The 17,101-nt window shown below is 43.5% G+C and overlaps 1 protein-coding gene across 1 annotated transcript in view; it reads left to right on the top strand.

The window, feature by feature from the left end:
* The window catches only part of MRC1 (mannose receptor C-type 1), a 178,554-nt gene that overhangs the window by 136,838 nt on the left and 24,615 nt on the right, over nucleotides 1-17,101 (top strand). The window contains exons 22-23 of the mRNA XM_077490910.1: nucleotides 4,158-4,324; nucleotides 8,858-8,957. Of these exons, the coding sequence (XP_077347036.1) occupies nucleotides 4,158-4,324; nucleotides 8,858-8,957 (267 nt within the window). The remainder of the gene's footprint in view (nucleotides 1-4,157; nucleotides 4,325-8,857; nucleotides 8,958-17,101) is intronic.

Here is a 17,101-nt window from a genome sequence, read left to right on the forward strand (position 1 = left end):
GGTCTCCTCATCTGTTCTAATCTCTGAATTTCCTCATATAGTAGGGTTTTCTTCCTCACCCTCTCTCTCTTTTTCCCTGCACCAATCCCTATTAATACCCCTCTTATAACTGCCTTGTGTGCTTCCCATAATACAGGGCTGGAGGTTTCCGGTATGTCGTTCAAACTAAAAAATTGTGCAATCTCCTGCTCAATCCTTTCTACTGTATCTTTACCCTGTAATAGAGATTCATTCAGTCTCCAATTCATCCTCGGTCCATGGTCCCCCCCAATCTCCAGCTGGATCCACACAGGTGCATGATCTGAGACTGTTCTTGTCTTTATTTCCGCCTTCTTAAGTGACCTTAAAAATGAGTGTTCCAGAAAAATATAATCTATTCGGGAGAAAGAACCATGGACCGAGGAGAAACATGTATAATCCCTATCTTTTGGATGCAGTGTTCTCCAAGTATCGTATAATTGATATGAAGTTAATGCCCTTAAAAACATTCTCTGTTTATGTTCCGATATCCTAGGGCCCGCCCCTGTGGTATCTATTTTAGGGTTCATACTCCAATTGAAATCTCCTGCCAGGATTAATTTCCCTTCTTTAAAGTCTTCAATTTTATTCAATACTTTCTTCAGGAATCTCCCCGTATTCTTGTTTGGGGCATAGATATTAACAATTGTACATTTAAAATTGAACAGCCTACCTTTTAGGCACAGGTAACGACCCTCCGGATCCACCAGTCGCTCAACTAGGTTAAATGTAGTTGTTCTACTAAACCCTATCGCAACCCCTCTCGAGTAGGGGGATGGGGAGTCCCCATAAAACCACACCGGAAATTTGGCCGAATTCAATCTAACCCCAGAAGTACATGTTATATGCGTCTCTTGAAGACATACTATATTTGCATCCATATATTGCAATTCGTCATTTATCCTATATCTTTTCCTTTTTGAATTTAAACCCCTTACATTATAAGTGGTAACATTAAGGACTACCATACCTCTCTAACCGGGGTAATTCCCCCTCTTTCTTTTTTTTTTTTTTTTCCTTTCCTTTTCCTTCCCTTAAGCGTCTGGTGGGTCCGGTGTTACCTGTCCCCCCCAGCCCCATGGGAGGACCGAGTGAGAGCCCCAAAAACCAACCAAAAACCACCCCCCTCCCTCTCCCTCCCTCCCCCCCTCCCCCCTCCCCCCTCGTCCTATAACGGCACGTCTCGTAAGACTGGGTAGGACATCCCCCTTCCCGTTAAGCCTATGGCATTGGTGGGCCGATATTTGTGTTCGCCTCACCCCCATAGTGTCCCTGGGGCTCATACCCTTATCTGCCCGAGGCTCCCCTCGCCTTCCCTCCCCCCCTCCCCCCATCTCCCCTCCCCTCACACTCCTCCGCTCTCAGCGTGGCCTATTAATCCAACTCAATTCCAGTAATCTACTTTCGACTCCAACTGTTCGGTCGACCATGCCCTTTCCTCCCCTGGGTGCTGTTCCCCTCCCCCCCTAATACATCTTCACCCCCCCATTCTATCTGAGGGGCGGGGTATATGCCTAACTGCTCACAAAATTCTGGGAGGTCTTCAGGGTAGCGCAGAACTGCAGATCGTCCCTCTTTCTTCCCTATGAGGCATGCTGGAAATCCCCATTGATATGGGATGTCCGCCGCTCTCAGTAATTCAGTGAGTGGTTTTAAGCATCTCCTCCTTCCCAATGTCTCACCCGCTAAATCAGGGTAAATCTGCAGTTCCGTGCCCTCATGGACCACCCCAGGCTGAATTCTCCCTCTTCTCATTACCTGCATTTTTTCTGCTACATTATGAAATCTCACTATAACGTCTCGAGGTGCTTCTGTTCTAATCCCCCGGGGTCGAGTCATTCTATGTATTCTATCAATTTTCAATGGGGCTGTAACTTCCTTGTCCAATAAGGGGTTAAAAATCTGTTGAGCTATCTCTCCCAGGACGGACCCACCATATGTCTCGGGGAGACCTTTTATCCGTATGTTCTTCCTCCTACTTCTATTTTCTTGGTCCTCCAACTTATATCTAATTGTTCTATTTGATCTCCGGAGAGCTGTTATCTGCTCTAAGATTCCATCCATCTTACGCTCTTGAGTCTCGACTCTGTTTTCTATCTCCTCAACTCTCCCCAATACCAAACCTATATCGCTTCTTATTGTTGCGATATCCGCCCTTACAGAGATCTCCATTCTCGAGAACATCTCAGAGAGCATCTCCCTAATTTGTGGGGGTTGGGGGGTTTCTTTATGGCTATCCGGAACCATTTCTTCTGCCTCTCTGTTAACCATCTCCCCCTCTCCCCGGGGGTTATTCTGGTCTACTTCTACATTCTGTGGGTTTACTCCGCTTTTTTTTTTAAGCTCACTTGACTTTATGGCAGGATTTTTTACCCCCCTTCCCTCTTCCCCCTTCTGTCTACTTGGGCCCGAGCGGGTAGGTTTTTCTGTTCAGGGGCTATCGGTCCCTTCATCCTCTCTTATACTAGAATTTGCAGCCAGATATTTTTGAATCCCGACCGGACTTGTAACCGGGGTGACTGTCTTGTTGACTTTACTTGTCTTTCCCCTCATTTTGGCAGGACTAAAAACCCTCCTCCCTTTATCTAACACTCACCAGGTGTTCCTTTTTACTATCAACCCCCTCTCTTTTCCTTCCTTCCCCCTCTTCCCCCCTATCTCCACCCTAATCTAATATACCTCCCTCCCGAACCACTGAAAATCTCCCAGAGGCCTAGAACCACCCACAATGAGGTACAATTAAATCAGGGGTAACAACAGCAACGACTAGCTTACTCTCAACCCAAAAAAAAAAGAAAAAAAAGAAAAAAGGGATGGGACCTAGTTCAGCTGCTTTCCACGCCGCAGATAAATCCTCTATCAGAGTCCATACCGTCTAACTCAACGGTATACCTATAGTGTAGTAGGCTAAGCAGCGAAAAGTTATTGATATTAATATTATTACAGCTGTTATACTGAGTTCGTCTTACATTGATGACAAATTTTCCCACCCTAAAATCAAAAAAGCAAAAAACAATATCAAATATATCCAGTCCTTTAACTGTTAAATGGAGGCAGGCAAAACAGTCACACAGCCAGAAAAGGTTTTAGATGAATTTTTCCTGCAAAAGAAACTCTTGCGTCAGATATCAAAACATCGAGATGCATCCAACATCAATTGTTCACAACAGCGCAAACTTCATCCTTTGGTTACCGTATATACATACTCGTTCAGTTGTAGTTTTGTGTTCAAACAAAAGAGGGTTTAGCAGATAAAGCGAGTTCCAGCAGAAAGCAGATTATTATTCTTCCTCTTATTATAGCTTCCCCTTCTCCTCTCCCAGTACACTTATAATCTAGCAGCGGCAGGTTTGGGGTATGCAAAGAAACACTGTCCTTCGAGGGTAGACCTTCAAAGACATTCAATAACAGCCTTCTTATGCCATTAAAGGGAGGGGGGGGGGGGTACTCACAGGTGAGCCCAAGCTATAACCAGGGGGAAAGGACCCTTCCTATCAGGTATACTGTCTTTAGCCACCTCCAGCTTTGGGCTGCCCCCCTCCCCTTCTGACCGCTTGTCTTACCGCACAAACACAGCTCCTTGAGTACACAGCTCCTCTCCTGACGCCAGGTTTCGGGTACAGCTGTCTGCTAGTCAGGGGGTCTTCATCACTGAGGGGTAGGCATCCGCCAGATCTTCCGCCAATTCGCCGAGCAGAGGGTGGCTGTAAGCGTTTGCACAGGCCGCGCATATGCCAGGATCACGAGAGCCGCCGCAGCTTGGTTCGAATCAGCACGGCGTTGCTGGAGCTCTCCGTGGGCCAACAGAGTTGCGCACAGCCCAGCATCGAGAGCGTGACGAGGGGGAGACAGAGTGAGGATCTCGGGAGATCCGGCGTGCAGCCGCTCCTACGTCATGACGCTCCGCCCCCGGAGGTGCAACCACGAAATTCTGTATATTCATTAATCTAATTAATCTATTCCTGCTTTAGCCCAACTGGTGTTGGTTTATAGCTATAGAGGCCTTTGCTTCACATTAGATCCATGGCTATAGTGTCTGGCCCCCTGCTTTGGCTTAGTCTATGCATCTTCCCAACTTGGGCATAGCTTCCTTTCAGAATGTTCATCTATCCTAATATTTTATTTGTGTTTTCCTCCAGCCTTCTTGACTTACAACATAAAAAATTTGAAGAATGATGTCTGGATTGGGATGAACGATGTTAATGCAGAGCACAAGTTTCTATGGACAGACCAGAGTGGAGTGGAATATACCAACTGGGCCAAAGGTCATCCATCTGGCAGCCAATATTATTCCCATGATGATGATGTGAGTTGTAGCAGTTGGTGGATAAACCAGGCTTCTTTGAAATAACTTTGACATTTTCTATAAAAGATATAAGGGCTGAATATTTAATAAGTGCACCATACATTTTTGAGTTGAACTGGCAGGTTACACAGGAAACTGCAAAGCTGAAATTAAAATGATGATGTCACCTGCTTGGCTATGTGATGTGGCAGAGTTGACTGGATTATAAAAGTGGCAGAGGAGAAATAAAGATGTTTTGGAAGGCAAAATAGCTAAAGTATATTTATTGCTGTTGTATATTTAGATTTGTATCTCGCTTTATACTTTAAAGTCAGTCTGTGTTTTGCCTATTCAGAGAAAACTCAGGTTCAATATGAAGAGAAGCAGCCGCTATTGGGCGAATGGGCGTATACAGTGCCTTGAAAAAGTATTCATACTCCTTGAAATTTTCCAATTTTTTTTTACAAAAATGTAAATGTATTTTATTGGGATTGTATGTGATAGACCAATACAAAGTGGCACATAATTGTGAAGTCGAAGGAAAATGATGAATGGTTTTCAAATTTTTTTACAAATAAATATCTGAAAAGTGTGGCGTGCATTTGTATTCAAGTACCTTTACTCTGATACCCCTAACTAAAATCTAGTGGAACCAACTGCCTTCAGACCTCACCTAATTAGTAAATTGAGTCCATCTGTGTGTAATTTAATCTCAACAATCAGCATCATGAAGGCCAAGGAACACACCAGACAGGTCAGGCATAAAGTTGTGGAGAGGTTTAAAGCAGGGTTGGGTTATAAATAAATATCCCAAGCTTAGAACATTTCACGGAGCACTGTTAAATCCATCATCTGAAAATGGAAAGAGTATGGCACAACTGTAAACCTACCAAGACATGGCCGTCCACCTAAACTGACAGGTCGGGCAAGGAGAACATTAATCAGAGAAGCAGCCAAGAGGTCCATGATAATTCTAGAGGAGCTGCAGAGATCCACAGCTCAGGTGGGAGAATCTGTCCACAGGACAACTATTAGTTGCACACTCCACAAAGAAGAGTGGCAAGAAGAAAGCCATTGTTGAAAGAAAGCCATAAGAATCCCGTTTGCAGTTTTCGAGAAGCCATATGGTGGACACACCAAACATGTGGAAGAAGGTGCTCTGGTCAAACAAGACCAAAATTGAACTTTTTGGCTAAAAACAAAATGCTATTTGTGGCAGAAAACTAACACTGTACATCACTTTGAACACACCATCCCCACTGTGAAACATGGTGGTGGCAGCATCATGTTGTGGGGATGCTTTTCTGCAGTAAGGACAGGGAAGCTGGTCACAGTTGATGAGAAGATGGATGGAGCCAAATACAAGGCAGTCTGTAATGCCCGTACACACTCTCGGATTTTGCAACAGAAAATGTTCGATGGGAGCTTTTTGTTGGAACTTCTGACCCTGTGTAGGCTCCATCGGTATTTCCGTCACACAAAATTTGACATCTGGTTCTCAAATTTTCTGCCGAAATTCCAATTGTGTGTACACAATTCCAACACACAAAGTTCCACACATGCTTGGAATCAAGCAGAAGAGCAGCACTGGCTATTGAACTTCATTTTTCTCGGCTCTTCGTACGTGTTGTACGTCACCACGTTCTTGATGTTCGCAATTTCCGACCAACTTTGTGTGACCACGTGTATGCAAGACAAGTTTGAGTCAACATCCGTCGGAAAAAATCCATGGATTTTGTTATCGGAATGTCTGATCAATGTCCGATAGTGTGTATAGGCGGCATTAGAGTCTGAAAAAGACTTGAGACTGGGGTGGAGGTTCACCTTCCAGCAGGACAATGACCCTAAACATACAGCCAAAACTACAATGGAGTAGTTTAGATCAAAGCATATTCATGTGTTAGAATGGTCCAGTCAAAGTCCAGACCTAAATCCTAATGAGAATCTGTGGCAAGACTTGAAAGTTGCTGTTCGCAGATGCTCTCCATCCAATCTGACAGAGCTTGGGCTATTTTGCAAAAAAAAAAAAAAAAAAAATGGGCAAGCAATTCGCTCTCCTAGATGTGAAAAGCTGGTAGAGACATCCCCAAAAAGGCTTGCAGCTGTAATTGCAGTGAAAGGGGGTTCTACAAAGTATTGAATGAAGACAAATGCATGCCACACTTTTCACATATTTATTTGTAAACAAATTTGGAAAACCATTTATCAATTTCCTTCCACTTTATGCTGGTCTATCACAAAAAATCCCAATAAAATACATTCATGTTTTTGTATGTAACACGACAAAATGTGGAAAATTTCAAGGGGTATGAATACTTGTTCAAGGCACTGTATAGGGGTTGCATTATTTAGTCTTTATTACAGAGTTCTTTCTGCAAGGTTCATGTATCCTCCTTATATGGAGTCACTAACTTTGAAGTTAACATGAAAGCTGACAGAACTCCTAAGTCTGCATAACGGTATTAAAAAAAAATCGTCTTGTAGTGAGGAGAATGTAGACAACTACAGTGTGCTGTCAATTAAAACTGTTATGTGCATTTTATAGCTGCAAAATAGCCTTTGTTATCAGCATAAGGACGGGCAGTTCACAGGCCAGCAACTAACAGTCTTCAAATGATCACTAGTCTTTGACTCAACACAAATGTCATCCTTAAGAAAAAAAAGGAAAACAAATTAAAGGGACATATATAAATATTGCCTATGCAAAACTTTGGGCCCTGGACTGTAAAACAATTTATTTGGTGCAGTTACAAGAAGCAGCGAAATCACACGGTTCCAAAATTCTCTCATTATATGCCGTCATCTTTAATTTGTAGGTTCTGCTGTCGCTGATCACACTGCATCTTCACAGCCACTCAGAGGCAGAAAACAGTCCAGGGATAAGAGTTTTTTTGTTTTATTGAGGGATTCGAACTTGAATAGGGATTGGGAATATTATGGGATGTCTACTTGACTTTAAAGAGAAACTCTTTAGGGACAACTCGTCTTATATACATCCTATATACATCCAGCTGGAACACTGAAGACAAAAAGGCACTCAGTCAGATTAAGCAAAAGCCCTTTACAGGCAGGGACCCCGGCCCCCTTGGTTGTGTCCAGTGTCCAGGTACATTCCTGTGGCTGCTGATCCCAGCACCACCTCTTCAGGCACTGCCAGCTGCCTCTTTTCACTAGCCCTCCTGGCTACTTTTCCACAGTCCTCCCAGACTGCCACACTCACCAGCCACCCGGATGTGATCTCCTGCACTTGCTAGTTGGCTCCTGCACTTGCTAGTTGGCTCCTGCTGTCCTCACTCTTGCTCCCGTGCCTCCTCCGTGAGTTCTAAGAGGGTCCCTCCAGCACCTAAGCCTTAGGCTCGAGGTCACCCCCGACCCCTAAGGGCCACCAGCAGCCTCCTCAGCACTCAATCTCCATCTTCCACTCGACTTCCCTTGCTGGCATGACCCCTGAGTATTTATGAGATGACCTACCCCCCTGCCAGTCAATTTTGATGGGGATTATCTGGGGCCCTCATAAATACTTCAGGCAGCCCCTCTCTTCTCACTCAATTTTTCTTTTTCCCTTTATGTCTCTTTTTTCGCTTATCCCCCATCCACCACATCTAGAAGCTTCTCCTAGGTTCTAGCAAGCAGAGGGGAGGGGGGGGGGGGGGTACAAGAGATGCTCTCTGTGGAATTATCCAGCCTCCCTGAGCCTCTCACCCTGACCCAGGTTCAACAAAGGCTTTGCTGCCAGCCAAGCCTTACAATTTATCTACACTATGGAACTATGTACAACCTAGCACTATACATAACCGTTGTCATATGACAACAATAACCTCACATTGAAGTGATACTATAGACATGCTGTATCATTTACATTATCCCTTCTTTTTCTGTATGTGGATAATGGCACTGTAATTGTTAAAAAAACTAAAAAAATTGAAGTACCCTTTTCACTTATTGATATACAACTGTCACATGGCCCAGCTCTTTCCCAACCTGTCTGCAGGGAAACATAAGCAGGAGAAGCTTCTAGTCTTCTTCTACTGGTGACATGTTAAAAAAAAAAAAGTAAAAATAAATAAGTAATTACAATAAATGGTTTTAACTTGTCATACACATATATATTTGAAATCTTTAAAAATCTCCAGCCTGTGTCTTAGAACATGAATAAAGATGTAATATCCCACCCCATTGAGTTTAGTTGGATAATGGGTAGGAAGGAGGGGGGAGGAGAATGTTATTTACCACTGTGTATATACCCACATGTGCGCCTCTATAGTTACCTGGGCTGCTCAGATGTGATAGGGAGGAAATGCTCAGCACAGAAACTCGCTGAAAACTGTGCATGTGCAGATCTGCCAACACTACTCTGCAAAATATCCAACTATAGTGGGGACATGGACAGAAGGTGGAGATAGAGAACAGGAGGATCAACCAGGTTTTTTGCAGAATATAGAAAACAAATCTCGTAGTGATTGAGTGAATATGAACAGCATATGTAATACACCGTTTATTGATAGTTTTTAATGATGTGGATTTAATGACACTCAGAATACCATTCTATTGTAGACTGACTGTGTGGCTATGAAAATAGGAGCATTGGATTCTGGTACCTGGGTGGAAGAGGACTGTGACCTGGATAAAGGATACATATGCCAAAAATCTAAAGGTAGACATGTCAGAACTGTGATTTTTTTTTTGTGTCAGTTTTTAGTATGACTAGAATGAATTTTGGGTGCAGGTTACACTCACTTCTGTGCCTCCATTCTACTGGTACAAAGCCCCTATATTTAGAGTATTCTGCCTTATGCCCATATGAAACTTTATTTTGTTTTTCTTGTGTCCTCTTTGTTAAAATCATTGGAACATTTAATCACTTAAACTCCGGACCATTTTGCTGGCCAAAGACCAGAGCACTTTTTGCGATTCGGCACTGCGTCTCTTTAACTGACAATTGCGCAGTTGTGTAACTTGGCTCCCAAACAAAATTGACGCCCTTTTTTTCCCCACAAATAGAGCTTTGGTGGTATTTGATCACCCCTGTGGTTTTTATTTTTTGCACTATCAACAAAAAAAGAGCGACAATTTTGAAAAAAACACATTATTTTTTACATTTTGCTATAATAAATATCCTTCAAAAATATATATAAAAAAAAAAAATTTCCTCAGTTTAGGCCGATATGTATTCTTCTACATATTTTTGGTTAAAAAAAATCGCAATCAGCGTTTATTGATTAGTTTGCACAAAAGTTATAACGTTTACAATATTCGGAATAGTTTTATGGCATTTTTATTAATTTTTTTTTTTTTTACTAGTAATGGCCGTAATCATCAATTTTTATCGTGACATTATGGCGGACACATTGGACATTTTTGACACATTTTTGGGACCATTGTCATTTATACAGCAATCAGTTGCTATACAAATGCACTGATTCCTGTGTAAATGACACTGGCAGTGTAGGGGTTAACCACTAGGGGGCAGTGTATGGGGTTAAGTATGTCCTGGGGAGTGTTTCTAACTGAGGGGAGCGTGGCTATATGTGACACGTCATTGATCTCTGCTCCCGATCACAGGGAGCAGAGATCAGTAACACTGTCACTAGGCAGAACGGAGAGCGTATATTGATTGGTTTAAAAGTTATAGTGCCTACAAACTATGGGATTTCTTATTTATTTTCGTTTATTTATTTTTACTAGTAATGACGACGATCAGTGACTTATAGCGAGACTGCGATATTGCGGCAGACATTCAAACACTAACTGGCACTTTTGACACTTTTTTGGGAACTAGTGACACTAATACAGTGATCAGTGCTAAAAATATGTACTGTCACTGTGGCTCGAAAGAGGTTAAATATCTAGGGCAATCAAAGAGTTAAATGTGTGACTAGTGTTTGTGTGTACTGTGGGAGGTGCTTTTACTAGGGGAAATAATAGATTTTCTTCCCTGCTTTGCTTACTTTCCCGCTGACAGGATAGGGCTCTGCCTTGTTTACATACAGTGCCTTGGAAAAGTATTCATACCCCTTGAAATTTTTCAGTTTGTCATGTTCCAATCAAAAATGTAAATGTATTCTATTAGTATTTTAGGTGATAGACCAACACAAAAATTATGATGATAAATGGTTTTCCACATTTTTTACAAATTAATATATGAAAAGTGTGGCGTGCATTTGTATTCAGCTCCCTTTTACTTTGATACCCCTGACTAAAATCTAGTGGAACCACCTGCCTTCAGAAGTCACCTAATTAGTAAATAGAGTCCACCTGTGTGTAATTTAATTTCAGTATAAAGACAGCTGTTCTGTGAATCCCTCAGAGGTTTGTTAGAGAACCTTATTGAACAAACAGCACCATGAAGGCCAAGGAACACACCAGACAAGTCAGGGATAAAGTTGTGGAAAAGTTTAAAGCAGGGTTAGGTTATAAAAAAATATTCCATGCTTTGAACATCTCACGGAGCACTGTTCAATCCATCATCCAAAAATGGAAAGAGTATGGCACAACTGCAAACCTACCAAGACATGGCCGTCCACCTAAACTGGCAAGGAGATCATTCATCAGAGAAGCAGCCAAGAGGCCCATGGTAATTCTGGAGGAGCTGCAGAGATCCACAGCTCAGGTGGGAGAATCTGTCCATAGGACAACTATTAGTCGTGCACTCCACAAATCTGCCCTTTATGGAAGAGTGGCAAGTAGAAGGCCAATGCTGAAAGAAAGCCATGAGAAGTCCCGTTTGTAGTTTGCGAGAAGCCATGTGGGGGACACCAATGTGGAAGAAGGTGCTCTGGTCAGATGAGACCAAAATTTAACTTTTTGGCCTAAAAGCAAAAAGCTATGTGTGGCGGAAAACTAATACTGCACATCACCCTGAACACACCATCCCCACCGTGAAACATGGTGGTGGCAGCATCATGTTGTGGGGCTTTTCTTTAGCAGGGACAGGGAAGCTGGTCAGAGTTGATGGGAAAATGGATGGAGTCAAAAACAGGTCAATCTTAGAAGGAAACCTGTTAGAGTCTGCAAAAGACTTGAGACTGGGGCGGAGGTTCACCTTCCAGCAGGACAATGACCTTAAACATCTAAACTGGCTCAGTCAAAGTCCAGACCTAAATCCAATTGAGAATATGTTGCAAGACTTGAAAATTGCTGTTCACAGACGCTCTGCATCCAATCTGACAGAGCTTGAGCTATTTTGCAAAGAAGAATGGGCAAAAACCTCACTCTCTAGATGTGCAAAGCTGTAGAGACATCCCCAAAAAGACTTGCAGCTGTAATTGTAGTGAAAGGTGGTTCTACAAAGTATTTACTCGGGGGGTACGGGCTGAATACAAATGCACGCCACACTTTTCACATATTTATTTGTAAAATATGTTGAAAACCATTTATTATTTTCCTTCCACTTCACAATTATGTGCCACTTTGTGTTGGTCTATCACATAAAATCCCCCGAAAAAGACATTTAAATTTTTGGTTATAACGTGACAAAATGTGGAAAATTTCAAGGGGTATGAATACTTTTTCAAGGCAATGTAGGCATAGCCCTGTGCTGTGTACATTTTTGGTGATTGCCGAGTGTCAGCAGTAATTTATTGGCCGGCACCCAGTGATTGACATCTGCTGCGTTTAATCACAGCACAGCCAGGCCACACCACACTGAACTATTCCCAATCCCCTTGAGCTATTGCAGAGCCACTGTTAAAATCTTCCTGGTACGGCCTACACATTCTCTGCTCTCATTCTTCAATCTCTTCCCAATCAGAAAAGCTTGTGATTGAGTATGATTCAGTAAAGCTGATGATTATGTTTAGCATTTTCAAAACATAGATGCATAGTTACATAGAAGATGAAGTTGAATAAAGACAGTTCAACATGTGTGAGTTTGAGTATGTCATTATGAATTCCAATATCCCTGTATACTGCATTCGTTAAGATGCTCATCTCAGAGTTTTTTTTAAACTATCAACACTTCCTGCTGACACCACTGATTGTGGAAGTGAGTGCCACATTCTTACCACATCCTTACCACAGAGGTCAAAAATGAAAACCCCTATATTTCTCTCCGGACACGTTTACTTTAACCACCTTCAGACCGGACCATTTTGCTGGTCAATGACCAGAGGTCTTTTTACAATTTGGCACTGCGTTGCTTTAACTGGTAATTGCGCGGTCATGCAATGTTGTACCCAAACAAAATTTGCGTCCTTTTCTTCCCACAAATAGAGCTTTCTTTTGATGGTATTTGATTGCCTCTGCGATTTTTATTTTTTGCGATATAAACGTAAAAAGACTGCAAATTTTGAAAAAAAATGATATTTTCTACTTTTTGTTATTAGAAAAATCCAATAAACTCAATTTTAGTCATACATTTAGGCCAAAATTTATTCAGCCACATGTCTTTGGTAAAAAAAAAGTCAATAACTGTATATTTATTGGTTTGCGCAAAAGTTGTCACATCTACCAACTAAGGTACGTTTTCTGGAATTTACGCAGCTTTTAGTTTACGACTGCCTATCTCATTTCTTGAGGTGCTAAAATGGCAGGGCAGTACAAAACCCCCCCAAATGACCCCATTTTGGAAAGTAGACACCCTAAGGAAACTGATAAGAGGCATGTTGAGCCCATTGAATATTTTATTTTTTTGCCTCAAGCGATTGGAAAATGACAAAAAAAATTTATTTTTTTTTTTTTACACAAAGTTGTCACTAAATGATATATTGCTCACACATGCTATGGGCATATGTGAAATGACGCCCCAAAATAAATTCTGCTGCTTCTCCTGAGTACGGGGATACCACATATGTGGGACTTTTTGGGAGCCTAGCCGCGTACGGGGCCCCGAAAACCAAGTACCGCCTTCAGGCTTTCTAAGGGCGGAAATTTTTGATTTCACTTCTCACTACCTATTACAGTTTTGAAGGCCATAAAATGCCAAGATGGCACAAAACCCCCACAAATTACCCCATTTTAGAAAGTAGACACCCCAAGCTATTTGCTGAGAGGCATTTTGAGTCCATGGAATATTTTATATTTTGCCACAAGTTGCGGGAAAATTACAAACTTTAATTTTTTTTTTATTTTTTTTTCACAAAGTTGTCACTAAATGATATATTGCTCACACATGCTATGGGCATATGTGAAATGACACCCCAAAATAAATTCTGCTGCTTCTCCTGAGTACGGGGATACCACATATGTGGGACTTTTTGGGAGCCTAGCCGCGTACGGGGCCCCGAAAACCAAGCACCGCCTTCAGGTTTTCTAAGGGCGTAAATATTTGACTTCACTCCTCACTACCTATTACAGTTTTGAAGGCCATAAAATGCCAAGATGGCACAAAACCCCCACAAATGACCCCATTTTAGAAAGTAGACACCCCAAGCTATTTGCTGAGAGGCATGTTGAGTCCATGGAATATTTTATATTTTGCCACAAGTTGCGGGAAAATTACAAACTTTTTTTTTTTTTTTTTTTTCACAAAGTTGTCACTAAATGATATATTGCTCACGCATGCCATGGGCATATGTGAAATAACACCCCAAAATAAATTCTGCTGCTTCTCCTGAGTACGGGGATACCACATATGTGGGACTTTTTGAGAGCCTAGCCGCGTACGGGGCCCCGAAAACCAAAAACCGCCTTCAGGCTTTCTAAGGGCATTACAGTTTTGAAGGCCATAAAATGCCAAGATGGCACAAACCCCCCCCAAATGACCCCATTTTGGAAAGTAGACACCCCTAAATTTAGGGGTACACTAGTGAGACTAGGTAATAAATGGCGGGTGTCCTGAAACTATAAAAAAAATAACTAACCAACCAGCGTCATCTGTAACAGTTATATGGTGATCACTGGTGAAAGGGTTAACTAGGGGGCAATCAGGGGGCTTTATGCGGTAGTATATGGGGGTCCCTGGCGCTATAAAAAGCTGCGGCGAACCTAAATACCTACCTGCCTAACTAGCGTCACCTGTGACACTAATACAGTGATCAGAAAAACGATCGCTTATTAGGCTGGGTTCACACTGGAGCGATGCGGGAACGCCACGAATCCGCGGCGGGTTCCCGCATCACATGCCTCCCGGCGGCAGTTCACACTGCCCTATGCGAACTGCTGGGAGTGTCAGTGAAATGTTAATGACACCCCCAGATCAGTTCGCATATCGCAGTGCGATCTGCAAACTCGGATCGCATGGTGTGAACACCCATGCGATCCGATTCTGCTGCGGACCAAAAAAAGGGTCCCGTGCGAGTTTGCAGCGGGTGCGACACGAATTCAGCCATACTATCTGTATGGCTGAACTCGAATCGCACAGAGATCGGATGTGATTTGCACTGCAGTGCGGTGCGAATCACATCCGTTCTCATAAACCGCTGCAATGTGAACCCAGCCTTAGTGACACTGGCGACGGGGGGGTGATCACGGGGTTAAACCTTTATTGGGGGGGTTAGGGGGTAACTTAGAACTAAAGGGGGCTAACCCTAACTGCCCTAACAGTTATTACAGTCACAAATGACACCCGCCGGGTGATCAGGGGGTTAAACCTTTATTAGGTAATAAATGGCGGGTGCCCTGAAACTATAAAAAAATAACTAATCAACCAGCGTCACCTGTAACAGTTATATGGTGATCACTGGTGAAAGGGTTAACTAGGGGGCAATCAGGGGGCTTTATGCGGTAGTATATGGGGGTCGCTGGCGCTATAAAAAGTTGCGGCGAACCTAAATACCTACCTGCCTAACTAGCGTCACCTGTGACGCTAATACAGCGATCAGAAAAACTATCGCTTATTAGGCTGAGTTCACACTGGAGCGATGCGGGAACGCCATGAATCCGCGGCGGGTTCCCGCATTGCATGCCTCCCGGCGGCAGTTCACACTGCCCTATGCGAACTGCTGGGAGTGTCAGTGAAATGTTAATGACACCCCCAGATCAGTTCGCATATCGCAGTGCGATCTGCAAACTCGGATCGCATGGTGTGAACACCCATGCGATCCGATTCTGCTGCGGGCCAAAAAAAGGGTCCCGTGCGAATTTGCGGCGGGTGCGGCGGGTGCGGCGGGTGCGACACGAATTCAGCCATACTATCTGTATGGCTGAACTCGAATCGCACAGAGATCGGATGTGATTTGCACTGCAGTGCGGTGCGAATCACATTCGTTCTCATAAACCGCTGCAATGTGAACCCAGCCTTAGTGACACTGGCGACGGGGGGTGATCACGGGGTTAAACCTTTATTGGGGGGGTTAGGGGGGCACATTAGAACTAAAGGGGGCTAACCCTAACTGCCCTAACAGTTATTACAGTCACAAATGACACCAATGCAAAAAAAAAAAAAAAAGCAATTGGTGTCACTGTGACTGGGGGGGCAGGGGTAATTGGGGGGTGATCGGGGGGTAAAGGGGGGGTGTGAGTGTGCCTGGCATGTTCTACTGTATGTGTGGTGTGTTGGTGCAACTCACCGAACCTCTCTCCTCGGTGCCGGAACGAAAAATACCGACACGGAGGAGAGAATACATCACTTCCTCTCCTGTGTTTACATTACAGGAGAGGAAATTATGTCACGGGACATTTTCATTCGTCGGGAGCGATCGCGAGGGGGTGGCCATGAATGAATGGCCGTCCCCTCATCCGGGATCGCTCCCGAACGAATACCGACCGCCGCAGGCACCGGGCGGGGGCCCGATCGGGCCCCCGACCGGCGGGCAGGCAAGGACGTTACGTACATGTAAGCCCTTATGCCTGCCCGTGCCATTCTGTCGACGTACATCGTCGTGCGGCGGTCGGCAAGTGGTTAAACTAGAATTTTTGACATTTTGCCACTAAAAACAGATTGAGTGCAGAATGCGCCTGTAGAGAAAAAAAAGTTTGGACAACCCAAGTGTAACTCTTTTGCTGAGAAAAAAACATTCCCCTCTGGGTGTTTCTATGTACATTGCAAGAATTATAACAACCTTTGTTGCAGATTCCTACCTTTTCTGAAGAAATCACTGTGTGTTTGTCTGTGCCTCTCTACTGAGTGGGTCTAATAGGAATGGTTTCATAATTATCAATCAGGTGTGCAGCTGCAGAGCACTAATGAGGAAAGCTGCTGGGCCTGCATCCCTTTAGAAGTGTTCCTAATGGAAATATCTCACACAAAAATAAAAATAAATTTATTGCAGGGGATGCCTGAAATCTGACTTGTATCTTAGGCAGACTTTTGGGAAATTTGGTGAGCCAATCACACAAGCAGGAAATTATGTTTCTGGGGAGTAGTCAGTACACATTCTGTGTACAGAACAACTCCAGGTAGCCATATTGCATTGCATTTATAGAAAATTACAGCAGCTGTAGATTGAAAAGGAAAGGTCGTTTTTACTACCATTCAATTACAATATGACTTGTGTCGCAATTGTACACGCTATATTATTTTTTCTTTATTTGCGATTCCCCCCCCCCACAAAAGTGGAGTTACCCTTTAAAGCAGAGTGCCACCCAAAAGTAAAACTTCCTCTCATTTGCCCCCCCCCCTCCTCCAGTGCCACATTTGGCACCTTTTGGGCGAGAGGGGGGAGGATATCTGTCTTTGACAGGTACTCTATCCCCACTTTTGGGAGACTGGGCCCAGTCAGCAGCTTGGCTCCCTCCTCTTCCCTCCTCCTTCCCCCACTGCCGGGCCAGTAGGAGAGCGCAGCGGTGCTTCGAGCATGCACAGTGAGGACCGGGCATGAAGCCGTAATGCGGTGCCGACATCGCTGGACTCCAGGACAGGTACGTGTCCTATTATTAAAAGTCAGCAGCTGGAGTATTTGTAGCTGCTGGCTTTTAATT

The sequence above is a fragment of the Lithobates pipiens genome, unplaced genomic scaffold (assembly GCF_037356315.1).
Source record: "Lithobates pipiens isolate NorthernLeopardFrog02 unplaced genomic scaffold, aLitPip1_a1.2 Scaffold_19, whole genome shotgun sequence".
NCBI lineage: Eukaryota > Metazoa > Chordata > Amphibia > Anura > Ranidae > Lithobates > Lithobates pipiens.